The sequence below is a fragment of the Condylura cristata genome, unplaced genomic scaffold, assembly GCF_000260355.1.
Source record: "Condylura cristata isolate star-nosed mole 26May11 unplaced genomic scaffold, ConCri1.0 scaffold00008, whole genome shotgun sequence".
Classification (NCBI taxonomy): domain Eukaryota; kingdom Metazoa; phylum Chordata; class Mammalia; order Eulipotyphla; family Talpidae; genus Condylura; species Condylura cristata.
The window spans coordinates 55,251,111-55,268,849 of record NW_004567109.1 but is presented as its reverse complement, the minus strand read 5'-3'; the positions used below and the strand labels follow the sequence as shown (position 1 = coordinate 55,268,849).

At 38.4% G+C, this 17,739-nt stretch overlaps 1 protein-coding gene across 1 annotated transcript in view; it reads left to right on the top strand.

The window, feature by feature from the left end:
- Nucleotides 1-5,756, top strand: part of LOC101627467 (guanylate-binding protein 4) — a 10,022-nt gene extending 4,266 nt beyond the window's left edge. Inside the window, exons 5-10 of the mRNA XM_012722135.1 lie at nt 32-277; nt 1,172-1,452; nt 2,804-3,016; nt 4,011-4,113; nt 4,464-4,657; nt 5,514-5,756. Coding sequence (XP_012577589.1) covers nt 32-277; nt 1,172-1,452; nt 2,804-3,016; nt 4,011-4,113; nt 4,464-4,657; nt 5,514-5,756 — 1,280 coding nt within the window. The remainder of the gene's footprint in view (nt 1-31; nt 278-1,171; nt 1,453-2,803; nt 3,017-4,010; nt 4,114-4,463; nt 4,658-5,513) is intronic.
- The last annotated feature ends 11,983 nt before the right edge of the window (nt 5,757-17,739 follow it).

The window sequence follows — 17,739 nt, the reverse complement described above, 5'->3', positions numbered from 1 at the left end:
TTCAGTGACTATTCTTTCTCCACTAATGAAGGTCTTAGTACCAAACTGGAAATGTCCAACCAGCCTAGAGAGTGCATCAGGAAGTTCTTTCCAAACCGGAAGTGCTTTGTCTTTGATCAGCCTACAAGTGACACAGAATTGTTACACTACATGGAGGAAGTGTCAGAAAATCAACTGGATTTGAATTTCCAAGAGCAATTCCAAAAATTCTGTTCTTATATCTTCACACATGTAAAAGCCAAGACCCTAAGGGAGGGGATCACTGTGTCTGGAAATGGTGAGTCTAGTCACTACATGTCTCTGTGGCTCAGTGTATGGATGACACCCATTGCTCCCTGGGCTGTTAGCACTGTTCTGTCTTGCTGTATGTGCTACAAAAAGACAGGTGTTACGCTACACATAGAAATTCATGTTGTTATTAAAATTTCCTTATAAAAGGAACTACTGATTCTTGAAGTGTCTCATGAAACTAAAACACTGGCTGTTGTTTTTTTTTTTTTTTCATTAGACTCACTGTTCTTAAGAATAAAAATCTGTGTGAAGATGAGTTGACAGGAAAATTCTTGTTTGGTGAGGAGATGCACGATATTCTGTGAATTTACACAGTTAGACAATAAGTAGCAGGACGTGAGTCTTTGAGAAAGACTTGAAAGTTTGAGAAAATATTAAATATAATCTTGGGGTCTTGGGCTGGATTATGGACAGGACACCTGGGCAGACACCATGTGTCCTGTGTTCAGATGGACACAGGACTGAGGAATGCGTGTGGCACTGGCTTGAAATGCATACCATTTTTTCTAAGTGGGACTTATTTTCATATGGAAAGTGTGAAAATTATGTACTTCATTTAACTGTAAAATAAGCACTTTTTAATTTTATTTCAATGAGTGAAGTTTTCCTAGTAATCTTTGACTACATAGGTTGATATCATTAACTTATCCTTGTAACATGATGAAACAGAAAAACAATAAAAAAAGAGTAAAAAATACAGTAACATTATAACTAGGCTGTTGATTCACAGAAGACAAAAAGAGAAAGAAATGATGAAGACAGGGTGGAGATGAAGCAAAGATAAAAGTCAACATACTTCAATAAACTTTTTGTGATTTTTACAATGTTGATCTCAAAGTTGTGAATTCTTTTTATCCCCTAAATATCATATGACATTCAGGGCTGAGAACTCTCGTTGTGATCTACGTGGACACCATCAACAGTGGAAGTATTCCTTGTTTGGAGAATGCAGTGACAACTCTGGCCCAGCTTAAGAACTCAGAGGCTGTGTGGAAGGCAGCCGACCACTACAGCCAGCAGATGGCCCAGAGAGTGCAGTTCCCCACAGACACGCTCCAGGAGCTGTTAGACCTGCATGCAGCCTGTGAGAGGGAGGCCATCACAATCTTTATGAAGCACTCCTTCAAGGATGACAAGCAGGAGTTCCAGAAAATGCTTCTGGTAATAGGTCTAAACCTTCATTTGCCCTTATTTCTGTGTTTCCTGAATGTCCTATTCACCCTGCTTGGCCCTATGTTTCATGAGCTCTCCTTGTAGGAGGAACTTGATGCAGTGCTTCCTTTTTCTAAAAGAATGACTGTTTTTCCTCTTATGAGAAAATGTCTCACATGAGCTTAGCATCTTAAAATATTTATTAGTTCATAGTACCTCTTGTCAGATTCCTTTAAAAGATAGTATCAGCCCCATTTATGTACAAGTAGAAAACAAGTTAAAAATGGGCTTATTTTACCATCTGCAGGCAGGGCGTCCCCACTCTTCATTTAATCCAAAAAAAAGCATATGCCAATGCCATCCTCCTTTTCTCAATTTTTACATGTCTGCCTTCTCTGCCCTAACCTACAGAAAAATGCTTTTAAAAGATTCAAATGATTAGGTAATGACCTGCTGGTACTCTAATTTCCTAAAGTTCATTTGATTTACATACCCAACTAACAGGATTAATATTCACAATCACAGAGAAAATGCAGACAATAAATATCAGAGAGGAGCCTCTTGGGGATCATAATAACACCTCTTAGTCAAAGCAACATTACTGTAATTTTTCCTTTTAGTTTCCCATTGATCATTGGACAAATCACAAATATCACCTTGTTCATGCAGAAAGAAGGTGAAACAAGTTCTCTTCCTAATAGTTGCACACAAACAGTCACTGAAAGAATTTATGACAGGTTCAAAACTCTGTTCAGCAACCACTTAACTCACTAATGAGTAGCTGATGCTATGCATAAATAGAGAAAGTTAGCATCCCTTCATCCAATAACATTCTATTGTTTATTGTTGATGGATGGAGCATTGTTAGTTCTACATTCTGTAGTGAACCACTGATAACACTATATTGCACATAAAAAGAGTTCAGGGTATAGATCATGAAAGATCTCATTAAAAGAAAAAAATCATGAATATGTAAGATGACAAATGTTAGCTAGAGTTATGTTGTGATCATTGTGCAGTATCAGCAAATATAAATTATGATGTTGAACAAAGAAACTAATGAAGTATTTTATGTCAGCTGCATCTTAATCAAGAAAATAATTGTTAGTTGTAAGTTTATGAGTAACAACCCCATCATTTCAGAGTTAATGACTTCAGCCCACAGGAGTGAGGGACTTTCAAAAAGTTATGAACTAAATTGATCAGAAGTATGGCTAACAAGTCTCCTGACTCTTGGTCAATCCATGTTTTGTTCACTCTGAGGTCACTAGGCTGCTTCTTCCAGAAGGACCACAGATAGACTTTCCCTCCTAACAACTTTTTTTTTTTTTTTTTTTATTTCTCCATTTTCCACTGGCAGGAAACCACAGAGAAAAAGAAGGACGATTTCTTACTGCAGAATGAAGATGCATCTCTCAAATATTGCCAGGCTGAGCTTAGGAAGCTTTCAGAGTCCTTGAGGGAGAGCATCTCCAGAGGAACATTCTCTGTGCCTGGAGGACACAGTCTCTACTTAGAAGCAAAGAACAAAATTGAGCAGAACTACGAGCTGGTGCCTAGGAAAGGAGTTAAGGTAAGGAATAAACAGAGCTGAGAAGAGCATAACTCTGGTTATGCTACGACTACTGTCATATTTACATAGATAGAGGAAAACACAGAGATAGCTAATATTAGCTTTTATATTGCAATCATTTATATATTCTTTAAAAAGTAGAAATATTTCTTCCCAAATATAAGATTTATTTTCAGGAATCTAGATGAGAAAGACCATTCCTCTCACTTTGTAAACAGTGTAACTGTTTCTTTGCTGCCTATGAGGAGTATATAATGAGAGACACAAAATTCTTCTCAAGAAGTTTAACTTTTACAGAGAATGAAAAATATATAGTTGATTGGATATAGCAGTTATCACAAAGATATACATTGAAGGGGAGATGATAGTGATGAATATGATGATGACTGATGACTGACCTATTTTTCACTAAATCATGTTGGATTATTAATTAAATACTGAGATAATGTGAATTAGCTACTACTTCAATAAACTAGGCACCTCACAGTAAAATTGAAGAATTTTATGCAAGGAGAAGTTAATAAGTCAATGCAAACACACAGCCATCAAGAGGTAGAGATGATACCTGGCAATTTTGGTACCTGGCAGCCATTCAAATCTCAGAAAGAACTTTAGGGAGCATCCCTGGAAGAACATGTCTTTGTATCAAAAAATAAGATAAGATAAAGGAGAAAAAATATACAACAATTAACAGGGGGAATAAAAAACCAGACACTACAAACAAATACCACTTTGAATTTTTAGAACAGGATATAAAACTGGTTGGATCTAACCTGGGAGGGTGGCTTGATTGCAAGAAAAAAACTGTAGGATTAAAATGTGAGTTCCTCTGGCTGGTATTTATTTTTGCAGTAAAGGAAAAGAACCATTGTGGACCCTCAATTGGACAAAGAATTTACAGGATATTATTTATAGGTTCATTGAACAATAATTTCCCTAATATAAGACTAGCTCTTAGCTGCCTGACTAAGTCTTGCTCCTATTGTTTCCTCAGGCGAAGAAGGTTCTCCAGAGCTTCCTGCAGTCACAGGCACCAATAGAAGAATCCATCCTGCAGGCAGACAAAGCTCTCGCTGATGGGGAGAAGGCCATAGAAGGTATGGAGAAAGGAGGGAATGTCCTGCAGTGCATTGATATGGGTGAAAGTAAAACCTTCCTGAAACAACCAGCATCCTTTATTTCTGTGGGGGGAAATGATATATGTGAAATAAACCAGGTGGGTTTTGTTGTTCCTGCAACTAAACAGTGTCTTCCCATCACATTCTGACATATTTTCCTGGTGTGACTACCACTTGGTTTCAGATATCCCTCCCTGAAATTTTAAGGACTATTATCGACTATAATACATATGATAATTGTTAATAAGCTATTATAGTCTATTAGCTCAGAGGGTACAGATCTACATTACTGTTGTTTTTCTTCCCCCTACAAAACTGTTGTGGAACAGCTGAGCGGGCCAAGAAGGAGGCAGCTGAGCAGGAACGGGAGCTTCTAAAACAGAAAGAGAAGAAACAACAGCAATTCATAGAAGCTCAAAAGATAAGTTTTAAGGAAAACATAACCCAACTGCAAGAGAAGATGGAGAGAGAAAAAGATGAACTTCTTAGAGAGCAGAAAAAGATGCTGGATCATAAACTAAAGGTATTTCTGCATAGCCTGATCAGTGACTGAGGGCAACACTACAATTCCTCAGAAGGAAGAAAACAAAAAATTTAACTCTAATCATGACCTAGGTATAAAAGCAAAGGTATATGATTACTTGAAATAGTGAATAAACCTGGATCATGTGAAGACTTAAATATATAAGATCAATACCTTCTGTAGCATTTCATTTTTCAGAGTTCAGTGTTTATATGATTATAGGATCAGATTCTGATCCCAAATTCAGTAGAACAGTAGTTTCAGAGTCCTTCATGATGCATAAAACCACAAAGAGAAATGAAATATATCCATTTATCTTGAAATAAATAGGGAATGCTGAAAACACTAAAATTAGGTCAATTTTATTGTAAATTGCTTGATTCATTCCATACAGATAAAATGTATAGAATGTCCATGAATACATTTGGAGGACATTCTTACAAGCATTCTCTGTCCCAGCCTAGAGTGTGATAACTGTGTTCTGGAGAAATACAGCACTTCCCGTTATGTTAGAAAAGTCCTCATAGCTCCTCAGTGGAAGAAGCACTAGTGGAATTACATCTATATGTTCCCTCTCAAGTGTGTCATCGGACTTGAACACATGCTGGCATAGCTGCCGAGCCTGGCTCAATCCCAATACCTCCCCACTGCAGGGAGAGGTTTTCAGGGGTCTGAAGCACCTACAAGTCAAGGATACTCCAATTACCCAGCTCCAAACATAGGGGTATATTGAACAAACTCATCAAAGAGCAACTAATAGTGGGCAGTAGCAGGACATACTTAGCAGCTAAAACTGTTAAATAGAAAATACTGCTAATTTGACATTTTCAACAGAAGACATCCTTCTTTTTTACAGATGCAAGAAGAACTACTTACTGAAGGGTTTACAAATAAATATGAGGAGATGAACAAAGAGGTAAATCAGCTAAGAGAAGCTGTTCAGCAAACTAAAAGCAATAGATCCACAGCAATTTCTGATGGCCTCATTGAGGCTGGTAGTGTATTAACTGCAGTACTACCTGAGTTTTTAAAGGTTTTTGGTGTAGGCCTTGTTGGTCTTGGCACAGTTATGAAATATGGCAATGGTTGCATTCAATAAATTTGAAAGGTAAAAAGTTATTCCCGGGCCCTCCCTGGTGGCGCAGTGGGTAAATGCAGCACTAAAAAGCTAAAGCCATTTCATCACTATTTCAATCCCCGGCCCCAGAGGTGACCCAGATGGTGTGGCAGAACTCTCCTGACCTCCGACTGCTCCCCTCAGCAGCGTACTTGTCAGTCAGCCTGTTCTGTTCCCCACAGTCTCTGGTGAATCCTCTCACTGACCCTGCACCTCTGGCTTGTACCCCAGTTCTGTATGTATAAATAAACAAAACTTTAGAAAAAAAATATTTATTACCATAGTATATCAAGGGTTGACATCTTAAAAACCCTTGAAATTCTATATATTCAGAATTAACTTATATTCAGAATTAAGTACTAAGATGTGAACTGCAATGGACAAAAGTCCAGCATTATGTTTATCAAGATGGATTATTTCTAGGAAAATTTTGTTCATGGTAAACCCAAATTGTAGGGATTCTTTCCGGCTGGAAACTCTTGGTTTAGAATGAAATGCTTGCAAGTCCATAAACGGTACGTACTCTCTTGACTCAGGCTCTGCACAAAGAACACAACTGTCCTTACACAGTCATTTTCCTCTTCCCTGATACTTTTTGCCCTGTTCCTCCTCACTGTTTCCTAACCACCTGAGACTGGATGAGATGTCTTCCTTTGAACTATGTTGTCCGACTATGGGATACTGACTAATTATGATTTAAAATTCCAATTTAAAAATTTTCTTTTGGGTGATTTGAATTTATTTTGATAAAATTGTGGTAGTGAGATTGTTTTTCATTGGATCTTTGAACTTTCTTTTCTGTTTGGGCCTTTGTCAGCATAAGTGTCATGCTGTTGGAGTGATTATTGATGGTAACATACAAAGAAGAATGTCAATATCAACATACATAAGACAATGCTTGAAAAATTGTTGTGCTGTCCCTATGATGTGCAGACGATGCTTCCATCATTAAAATTGTGAAATTGAGAAGGCCTGTTTACAGCTGTCTTCTCTTCGTGGTCATGAAATGATACTTGATGGTCTTTGTTGTAATTTATTTGACTATTACTGTAATGTCCACACACAGCACCATGTAGCCCACACTTATGTATGAATAAATACATGAGCCACAGCCCTTTAGACAGGGTCCCAAATTGCCATTTCCTTTCATATTGGCTGCTCTCTAGGGTGCTCAAAATAAAGAACTCAACCTTAAGAATGAATGCAGAAGAGACTAAGAGGTAGAAAGGACATGACTGCCCTGAATATGTCACCCTGAATATATTTCTGAATATGTCGCTCTGTTTTCTCAGGAAAACCAGACACTGCATGTGCTATTTGCTCCTCTGGTTTCTTCCCCATGAAATTAGCTAGCCATAAACAACATACCTTGGCTTATAGGACCATTACTGTGATCAAACATCATAAAGCAAATCGTTCTAGTATGCAAACTTCTTTCTACCCATAGTATCTCTGTCCCTTCAAGGTTCTGCTGAAATAGAATACACTTTTGATATGCAGCTCATTGAACACACTGACAAATTATAACACATTGTTAAATTTGCTCACTTCTTAAAATGGTGCAGTAAACAGGAACACTTTATTTTAATTATTTAAATCCAGTCTGTAATTAATCTGTACAGTAATAATTAGGGAGGATTTATTTCTTTACTTATAATACTAGTTACACATGGAGTCTTACAAAAATATGTTCTGAGGTTAGATGTTTGAAAACCAATAAGCACTTTAAACACATGGGGTCGAGCCTTGGCAATCTGACTCCAGAATCTGATATCCCAGGGTGGCTTGGGTTCCTTCAGTGTGACTCATCCTTATCCACCTCTAGAGGGAAATCAGCCAGTAAGTCCCCCTCAGTGCTTATTTGGAAACAAAACAGCAGAAGAGACAGACAGGGTGTGATCATGTGCACGTCACTCGTTCCTCTTCCCACTGTCCTGACTACTGAAAACCTCCCTCTCTGAGCTCCTTCTAACTGCTCTTTAAAAGCAAGCAGTGGGAGAATGCCAGGCTTAGGGGTTCAGTCATTCACTGTTTCACATCCACACAGCTGCTCTCTCTAGAGTCCTGACCTCATTTAAATGGGTTCTGAATATTGATTTTGACACCCTCTATCACATGGTCTCTTAATTACCATGGTTGGCCCTCTCCTGCCTGCTTATTCTCATGCAAGGCCCTCTACTTATTGCATGGGAAGAAATGTCCGGTTTCAGTCCAAGTCAATTCTTCACCCTGTTTAGAAATTACCCTCCCTGTCTTCTTGGATATTCAATTTTTAATCAATACTATGTAGGATTAATCACAGATGAGCAATATTTTAATATCACCCTAAATATTATGGGCTATGCTATCCTCTTCATGATCCTAACAGATTATTGCGTTTAATGTTCCCATTTTAAAGAAGATTAAAAACTGAGACAAAGAGAAAGTAGTGATTTTTCCTGTGGTCACAAACATGTGAATGCTGCTTATTAATATATTTGAGAAAACAAATGCATAATCAAAGCACTGGGACTAGTCTGTCTCCTGCTTTCATGAAATAGAATACATTTTTTCTTTTAAATTAATTCATATTTACTTTTAACTCAGGTAACATTGGAGTATTGCCATCAGGTATTATACCATAATGCACCCACCAGCAAGTATCCTGGACTCCACATCCACAGATTGTTGTGCTTTCCTCTTTCCCTGTTCTTTCCCTTTGCTCCATCTCTACTCCCTGGTTATCACAGTTATAAAGTTTAGTTCTCAAGTCAGTTATTAAAGGGTAGTTTTTCTATATTTCTTTATTGGAATATTAATTTAATGACTTGCTATTCTACATATTCGTGAACCCAAATGGTACTTATCTTTCTCCTTTTAATTTATTTTATTTACCATTACCATTTCAAGTTCAATCCATGCTGCTGCCAATGACATGAATTTATCTATTCATTTTGTTTTGTTTTACAACATTCTTACTTTTTGTACAATGTACGTTTTCTCCTCTCAAGTACAGTCCCCATAAAATTCCCACCAATTCACCTGTGCACCATCATTATAGTCCCTTTTGCTCTGTTCTCCCTTGTATGGAATTCTCTCCCTCCCCTGCAGAATGGCTCTTATTTATAGTTGCCTGTTAATTTTGTTCTTTCAATTTTTTATAATTATTTTTTTCCTGATCCCTTATTTGGTTCCCCTATATTCTTCCTATAAGTGAAATGATTACTTTTTTTTCTTTTAGCTTATTTCACTCAGTATGATCCCTTCTAGTTCCATCCATGTTGCTGCCTATGGCAGGAGTTTATCTTTTTTGATTGCTGAGTAATATTCCATTGTGTCAAATTACTACATCTTCTTAATCCAATCACCTATTTTTGCATACTACTGATATGCACAAGACTTGTGTAACCATGAGCTCTGGCCTACAGGGCTCTTATTTTGGGGAATTCTTCCTCTGGTTTACAGTTCACCATGGCATCTGGATCCATCATGACGGTCCCACCTGTCTAGTGGAAAATGAGGAACAGCAGCGGAGGGTAAATCAAGAAGCACTGAGCATTCTGGTGAAGATATCAGAGTCTGTGGTGGTGGTGACCATCGCAGGGCTGTATTGCACAGGAAGTGCTACCTAATGAACCACTTTGAGGGACAGAACCACCATGAGTGCTGCTCCGGGGCAGGGGACATGGGTCAATTGTACCTCTTTTGGGATCATGTTAGGAAAAGCCTGGCACTTGCCACAGAAAAACACTAATTGTCAAGAACAAGGTAAAGGATAATTAAAGCAGAGTGAAGGAGTTCATCACTTTAATGTCAGTCACAAGTGTCATCTGCTGAATCAAAGTACATATAGCTCAAGAAAAGCTCCAAGCCAAAGGACTCTCCATACCTGAAAATTAATAAATGAATTAAAGATCTATTCTTTAGAAAGATGCCAGAAAAGAATTCTCAGAACCATCACCTCACACTTTGATATAGTAAGTAGTGAATGGTTTGGACATTGCCCCATTCCTCCTCTCTGTCCTCAGATTTCTTTATAATCTGTTTCACCAGTGTTTCTCTCCTGTTAGCTGGTTATCATATAATCCTCATAGAATTTGTTATTATATGCTTTAGTGATACCAAGGGTGTGGCAGTACATAGGAGGGTGAGTCTGAGGCACAAGAGTGGAGGAATTCACCAGAACAGTGTGGAGAACAGTAAAGGTGGGTTTGTTGAAATACCCTGGAAAGGTTCAGGGCCAAGATGGTAGAGATACATCTGCATGGGAAAAAGAATGGGGTTCCCGTTTTGAACTTATTTTCCTGGGCTTTTTCATGACGAAGAACAAGACAATTTGTGCTAATTATCAGCTGGCTCAAGGTTTCCATGAGCCTTCCCCACAGGAGATTTGTCCTGTCTCTGCTTTTCCAAATTCCCCACAGAACCAACTGGTATTGTGGACCCATGGCAAGGTTTCCGTGGCAACTGTAGCAGTTTCCCATTTTTCTTTTTATGTCTCCCAGCATCATTCAGCTGGGCAAGGTGCAGACTAAATTTACTTCTTAACATACCTTGACCCATGGGTTGTGTTGCAAGATTTTGTAGAAATGGAAAGAAAACTAGGGGATTTTTCTCTAAGAATACAGGAAATAGCTTAAAGAATCAGGAGAAGTGACAAGAAAGTGTGAGGTCTTCATTGGCCTCTTAGTCCAGGTAGGATTCTTCCAACTATGTGTGTATGCACTGTGTAGAACAGTAAGTGAAATATGTTCTATTGAAGCAACCATTCTGCAGCATGGGGATTCCTTCTCTGGGAAGCAAAGGCTCAATTCATAGTTGACAGGTCAAAAAGGAACAAATGAACCTGATATATATTACAAGTGCATCATTTGCCCTCATGAGAATGGTGTGGAAAGAAACAATTACTATAAGAGAGAAGTGACTGGTGCCTGTCCTGGCCCCTCCTGACTCATTTATTGTCTGCTTTTGGTTAACTGCAGGAGACAGAGGACACTGCAGGGACTTTAGTGGGACGACTGGGAGAAGAGAACTGAAAATACAAAATTGGACTTCATTACATACATTTATTCCAACTCAAGAAATTGAAATAAGAAAAAAAATAAGTAGGGTCTACAATGTTAGTGCATTAATAAGCACAAAGGATATAAAAATGGAAGCAAAATATCACTAGCTGGGTAAACAAAGGCAAGGAGTGTATGACAAAGAAGCAACCAGAAAAATAACAACTTAGGTGGAAAGGGGGAATATTTTTGTCAAATGCTAAAGATAAAAACAGAGCACAGACTCTGGTCTGTGCAGGGAGCAGGGAGAAGGCCTTGATGAAAATTGAGTGGTTGTGTTGGATGCTTTAAAGTGAGATTATGGAAGACCTTTATTACCAATAGGAAAATGTCCAGACTGAGGTAAGATGAATGACTAGGTTTTGGAGATAGAAAGTCAAGAGTCTGAAAGCCCTGAGTATTATATAACATTCTGCTGAAGCTAAAGTACCCAAGAGCAGCGAGCCTGGTTATAAACGAGGGGAGAAGAACCAAATGGTAAGCTTCAGTGTATGGATGGTTGGGAGATTCAGGACTCCTGAAATCAAGCACTGTACAGACAGATGACATGTACATCAAAAACACATAGTGTTTTGTGGTTCTTTCTTATTTTGCATTTTTTATGGAAGTATATCTGAGGTGACTGAAAAAAAGAAATAGATTATCTGAAGCTATAATGAGGGGCAAGATGGGCATCTAATCCACCTTACTTAGGGCTCTTTCATTTTAAGACAGTGGAGTTACATGAAAAAGCCACCATGGAAAAGAACAGCTGGCATACCATTTATGCCATCAGCTGCCACTCATCAGCCTATCAATTCTCTATGATCTATTCTACATCTTCTCAATAGGCATAATACCCATACAGTTGATTTATGAGGTTTTATTCAATAATGTACATAAAAGACTCAGATGTGTCAAACTCATTGTGATCATTTAAAAATTGGGAACATTTAATCAACTCTGAAAAATCAAAATGTATTTCCTAATTATGTTAATTAAACATATGCTCCACACAGAAAATTTTCAGGATACAAACCTACAATAACGTACAATGTTTATATTATTCTTACTAATATTTTGTTTCATTTTCTTTTTATTCTTTATAAGCTTGTGTAAAACATCTTTCAGGATTAGAGCATATACAAAATCCTTACATAGAGTTTGATTCTGTATAAAATAAAAATGCTTTTACACATCATTATAACTATATCTTTAGAGACTCTATATTCCAGTGAAGTTTTTACCTGTTTTTATTAGTGTTCACAAAATGTGAACAGTGTAGGACTTGAACAATTTCTTTAAAAGATAAATTATCCTCTATTAGAATTGTATTCCTATACAATTTTGATGTAATGATATGAGTCCTGTCTGGAAAAGAGCCACTACCACACATTATGGAAAGATGTTCTTGATGTAGGATTTACTTGGATTCAGAACTAACACAAATGATGTAGGGCAGCTGGGATGTGAAGGTCTTAGAAAGAGGAAGCACAGTAACCAGGAAAGTGGAACTGTCATAAAAAGACACACATAGATCAATGCAATGTCTTCCATAGAGGGTGCCAATTCTGAAAATGACATTGCATTGTTACTGCACCATGCACAAAAAAATAACAAAATGGATTGATGATTTGAATATAAGACCCCAAACCATAACATTTTTAGAAGAAAATATAGCAGGTAAGTATCATCAATCTTAGCTTTTTTTCTTTTCTTTTCTTTTCTTTTTTTTTTTTTTTGGATCTTACACCAATGGCAAAGATGTCAAAAGTAAAAATTGCATGGGGATTACAAAGTAAAAGCTTACTGTATAGCAAAGGAAATTATCAACAAAATGAAAGGTAATTTGCAGAACTGAACCAATATTTGCAAATCATATCAATGACAATTGTGAACATCCAAGATATATTTTAAGAACTTATAATTCAATTAAAAATACATCTGTTTAGGTCTTCCCTGGTGGTGCAGCAGGTTAAACCACTGCACTGAGAAGCTAAAGCCACTTCCGCATGAGTTCGATTCCCGCCTGCCTTGGAGGTGACCACATGGCGTGGCAGACCTCTCCTGACACACCCGCTTCTCCCCTCAGCAGATCCCCTTGTAGATCTGCCTGTTTTGCTCCCCACTCTGTCTCTGGTGAAGCCTCTCACTGCCCCTGAGCCTCTGGCCTGTACCCCAGTTCTGTATGTACAAATAAATAAATCTTAAAAAAATATATGTCTGTTTAAAAAAATGGGTAGAGTCTAAAGATAATTTTACAAAACAGATATACTTAAGGTAATGGGACCAGGCAAAGTTTATCAACATCATTAATTGTGGGGAAACGCAAATCAAAGAAACAATGTGAGCTGTATTACCTCACCCCCATTGGAATGACCATTATCAAAAAGACAAAGGACAACAAGTATTTGTGAGAATGTGGAGTATACAAAACAACAGTGCATGTGTCTGGGTTATAAAATAAAGGATTAGATACACACACACACTGCTGTGTGTGTGTGTATTATATACATACATAAATACATATATATACACGCATGTATATATATACATATATATATACACATACACACACACACACACACATATATATAGTTATTGGGGAAGAAAATCACAGTTGAAGGAGAAATTCATTTGGGAACAACAAAAACAAAAAAAAAAAAAGAAAGAAGTGAAAAAATTTAAAAGAAATCTGTGGTAGCTAAACTCAGAAAAGCACCCCAGAGAGACAGACACTTGAATTTTCTCAACAGATCACTGAAACCAGTTTGTGCTGCTACTGCTTTTCATCCCAGAACCCTTAAACCACATGGGTTCCTTTCCCAGAAAGCAGCAAAAGGGAATTTGAACAAATCCTCAGAGATATAAGCTGAGAGAATGAAATCTTTATTTAGAAATTAAAGGAAAAGTTTACTCAGAGGAAAAGAACAAAGGTGAAGACTCAACACCATCAAAACCAGTTGCAGGCAAAAGATGCCAGTATGGGCCTGTGTGTAGAGAATATTTAACCTGTCTTCACTATTCTAAAATCTCATCATCCTACTAAGTGACAATCTCTCTCTCCCAGTGCTTATTCTCCTCCATGCAGATGTGCCCACTTTAACTCTTATCCTAGAGTTTCTCCTTTAACCCTCCCTATCCAAGGTCTCATTCTCTCAAGTTTTATTGTCCTTGTTTATTTAGTCCTTCTGGACTTTCTCACCTCATCTCTGGAGTATGTTTTGGTTAGTACCTCTTAGAATATATTTCCTTTTCTCAGAAGCCTCTTTACCTCTTTTGAAGTCCATGCCTGATCTGCCCCTGAAGCTGCCAGTACCCTAATTAGCCCTAGGACTCACCATTACACTCATGTCTGCTTCTCTGTATTTATTCTGGAGTCAAAGAAACCTAAGTCATATGTGAAGGAGGGAAAACCCTGGAATTTTAAACCAAGGGTGTTGAAACCCTGGAATTTCTCCCTCCTTATATAGCCCTGCCTTTTCAAAAGAGGAAGAAAACTGAAAATAAACTTTAACTTCCTAGAAACGAGCACCTTTTCCCTTTCAGTTTCATTTCTTCTAAACAGGCCATAGCAATCTGTAAACATCCAGGACTGTCTGTATTTTCAACTTAAAAATAGAATCACTGCCCGAGACCAAGGAAGGAGAGCACAGGGGCAGCAAGGAGTGCTGAGAGCTTGTTCCATAGCTGCAGCATCTACTCCCGGTGAGTTCCCTCCTCAATTTGGTCTTATATATTTATTTTAATATCAAAGCAAAATCCTAGGTGCAAGGTCCACTAAGAAGGCAGCCAGAGGAGCACAGAGTTCTAAGATTTAGTGGGATGCAGGAGTGGGGTGAAGCCAGGAGGGGATAGAGGGGTGAGGAGGGGGTGGAGAAATGGGGGTGGGTTTGCTCCAGCAGCTCAGATGCTCATTGGGACTTGAAGCAGCTGTGAGGGGAAAATGCCTGTTCTCAGTTGCCAGTTTCTCCTCTGATCCAACCCAGGCTGCCTCAAAGAGCATTGCTGGGGCACTGCAAAGCAAGGTCCAGCAGCTTCAGCAGGAGTTCCATCCCTGCCGGGGAAGTGAAGCACATGACGCGGCAGACCCTGGACTCCCCCCTGCTCTCCTCAGCAGTGTCCTCCCTAATCTGACAGATCCTGATTATGCCCTTTCCCCCCACCTCAGTCCAACCTCAACACTACCCAACCAGACATTAGAGAAACAGAAAAAAAAAATGCTTCTTCATTTACAATTCAAATCCTTAAATGACTGCATATTATACTTGTAGTAGCAACATTTATTATTCCAAATATACTACAAGACTGTCAAATGGAATAGTTCAACCTCACACTCACTAGTCAGCTGTGAAAGATAACTAAACTAAGCTCTAATCATGTCTGTTGATCACTCGCTGTTTATAATGTAGGGTCTACACAAGAGCAGTTTCAGAATTAACCAATATTTGCTGAGAAGACACAGCTTTGGATACATTTTTTTTAAAAAAAACAATTGTTTCAGATGACTCTAATGAACAGAAAATTTTGGAAATTATTCACATGTAACTCTGTCTTATACAATTATCTCATACTACTTGCTTGTTTGGAGTTTATAGCTGTAGGTTGGGTGTCTAAGTTGGTGTGTTGGCAGGCATTAGGTCTGGTGGATTGTGGAAGAATCCTGAGACTGAGAGGTGCGATGTAAAGCAAAGTTTCTTTCCAAGGGAGGGAAAGACAGAAGTAAGTGGTTGTCTGCAGAAGTGAGCAGCTGGAATCTAGCTTTTATATTTGAGTTTCCTTTGCCTTATGGTTTCTTTATGCTCCCTTAGCAAGAGCTATTATAGCAAATGCTGTGTACATAAACTTTTCATTAAAACTGTGACACAAGATACATCAGGTAGTTAGGGTGTTGGTAGTGCTAGTGGGGCAGCTTGCTCACAGGAAATGCTACTGGTGTCTGGTTATAGGAAGAGCAACTAGCTCACAGGACCACAGGTTTAATAAATTTAGCCAAATCATGATACACTTGCATTAAAAAAAAAAAGCTTAGTAAACTCAATTATTCCTTTGAAAACTACTTTTTAATTGACTACTTTTAAAAATTTTGGGGTCATTCCATTCTGTTCACAATACAACAGAAAAAAGAGAGAGGTTTTTTTTACAGAAAGCCTGTTAAGTAAGTTGGTGGTGTTTTTGAACAAAATGGTTGTGTATACCTTGTATTTCTTGGCAATTAGCAGCTCACTGATGGACACACATAGTTTTAGACATTGTCTAACTCATTGCTGCAACAGTACATCAATACTGAATTTTAGAAAAAAATTGAGTGCCTGTCTATAAATAGTCTGTGCTAATCAGTCAGGCAGGAATTATTTTTCTACCTGTAACACTGATGAGAAATGGAGGCTCAAAGAGATAGACCTTTATCATGGGCTTGCAGACAAGAAATATTTAAAACTCTGGGGACTGAACCCTGGCAGTCTGGCTCCAGCATGTGCTCTGACATCCTGGACTCTGCTTCCTTTGGCCTGACTCACGCTCCCTCTTGTGCTCCCTCAGCTGTCACTGCTGGTCCTCTCCTGCCTCCTCCTCCTCCTCCTGCTCCTGGCAGGTGTCCTGCCCTACTTGCTGCCAGGAGAGAGGAGTCACTGCTTAGCCCAGATCCAATCCCTCATCTTTAGTTAGAGATACCTTCCTAGACTTTTAACTTTTATTCAATGCTTCATAGGATTAAGTATGGACCAAAAAGATTTGAAGAGTATTATAAAAATTGTAAGACATTAATCCCCTAATTAATATGAGCACCAGGAGATTATTACATGAAACTGCAGTTTTCAGGAGAGAAACTGAAGCACAGCGACATTAACAATCGTGTCAGTGGTCACATGATAGGAAAGTATGGGGACACATGAATGTTTAGCATTTCCTTGAAAACATACAGTGTTTGTCACAGTAGAAACTGCTCGCTGTCTGTTGATTTCGTTAATACCCAATCACTGAGATGAAGAGTTAAACTAGAACCTTGCCCACGTGCACGACTGTTACTAATGGATAGCTCCTAAATCACCATGACTAATCCTTCTCCGCCCTGTCCACCCATAAGCAAGAAATTACAATCAGGATGCATCATTTAATTCCTGTGACCATTACAATACTAGCCAGAGTCCTATACTGGATAGGGTTGCACTTTAAGTGTGTTTCATCATAATTCCTGTACCCATAACTTTTTCTAGCTACTATGGAGGCATGTGTTGAGAGAGTGCCATTCATTCTCTCTTCTTTTGCCTAAGATCACCCTTCTCCAACCTGTTCATGCTGCCATTGATTCACCAAGCCTGTCCTCATCACATTTGCTGACACATTCATTTTCTCATTCATGGAAAGGCCTTCCCAGACACCCCCATAGCTCTTCAGCCACCAATACTTCCTATGCCTATTACTTCATTGCTTTCCTTGAGCAAATACTATGTATAAATACATGTGTTTTGTCTTTTTTGCCTATTGTTACTTGTCTAATTCCCCACTCCTACCCCCTACCCACACACTAGAATTGAGGTCCATGAACAGATCCCAGCATATAGTAGGTATTCAAGAAGTATTTATGCATTGAGAGATTAACTGATTCCAGATGCTTATTATCTCCAGCACCCATTCTTCCTCCATTTTCTCCCCAAATGTTAGTGTTTTTAAAGTTTCATCATAACTGCTTAGTCTTGATATTTTCATTTAATCCACTTTATAAACCAAGTTCATTTAAGGATTCATCAATAAGATAAGGTGCATTAGGTCACTACACCAGTGTTGATGTACTCAGCTACAGAAGGTCTTTAGAAATATACATGTAGAAATTGAGATATACATTCCAGAGCAGAAAGCTGATATGGAAGTGGAGTGTGCAACCAGGAGCTCCGACCTGCAGAGCTCTTATTTTCTGGAGTTCTTCCTGTGGGTTACAGTTCACC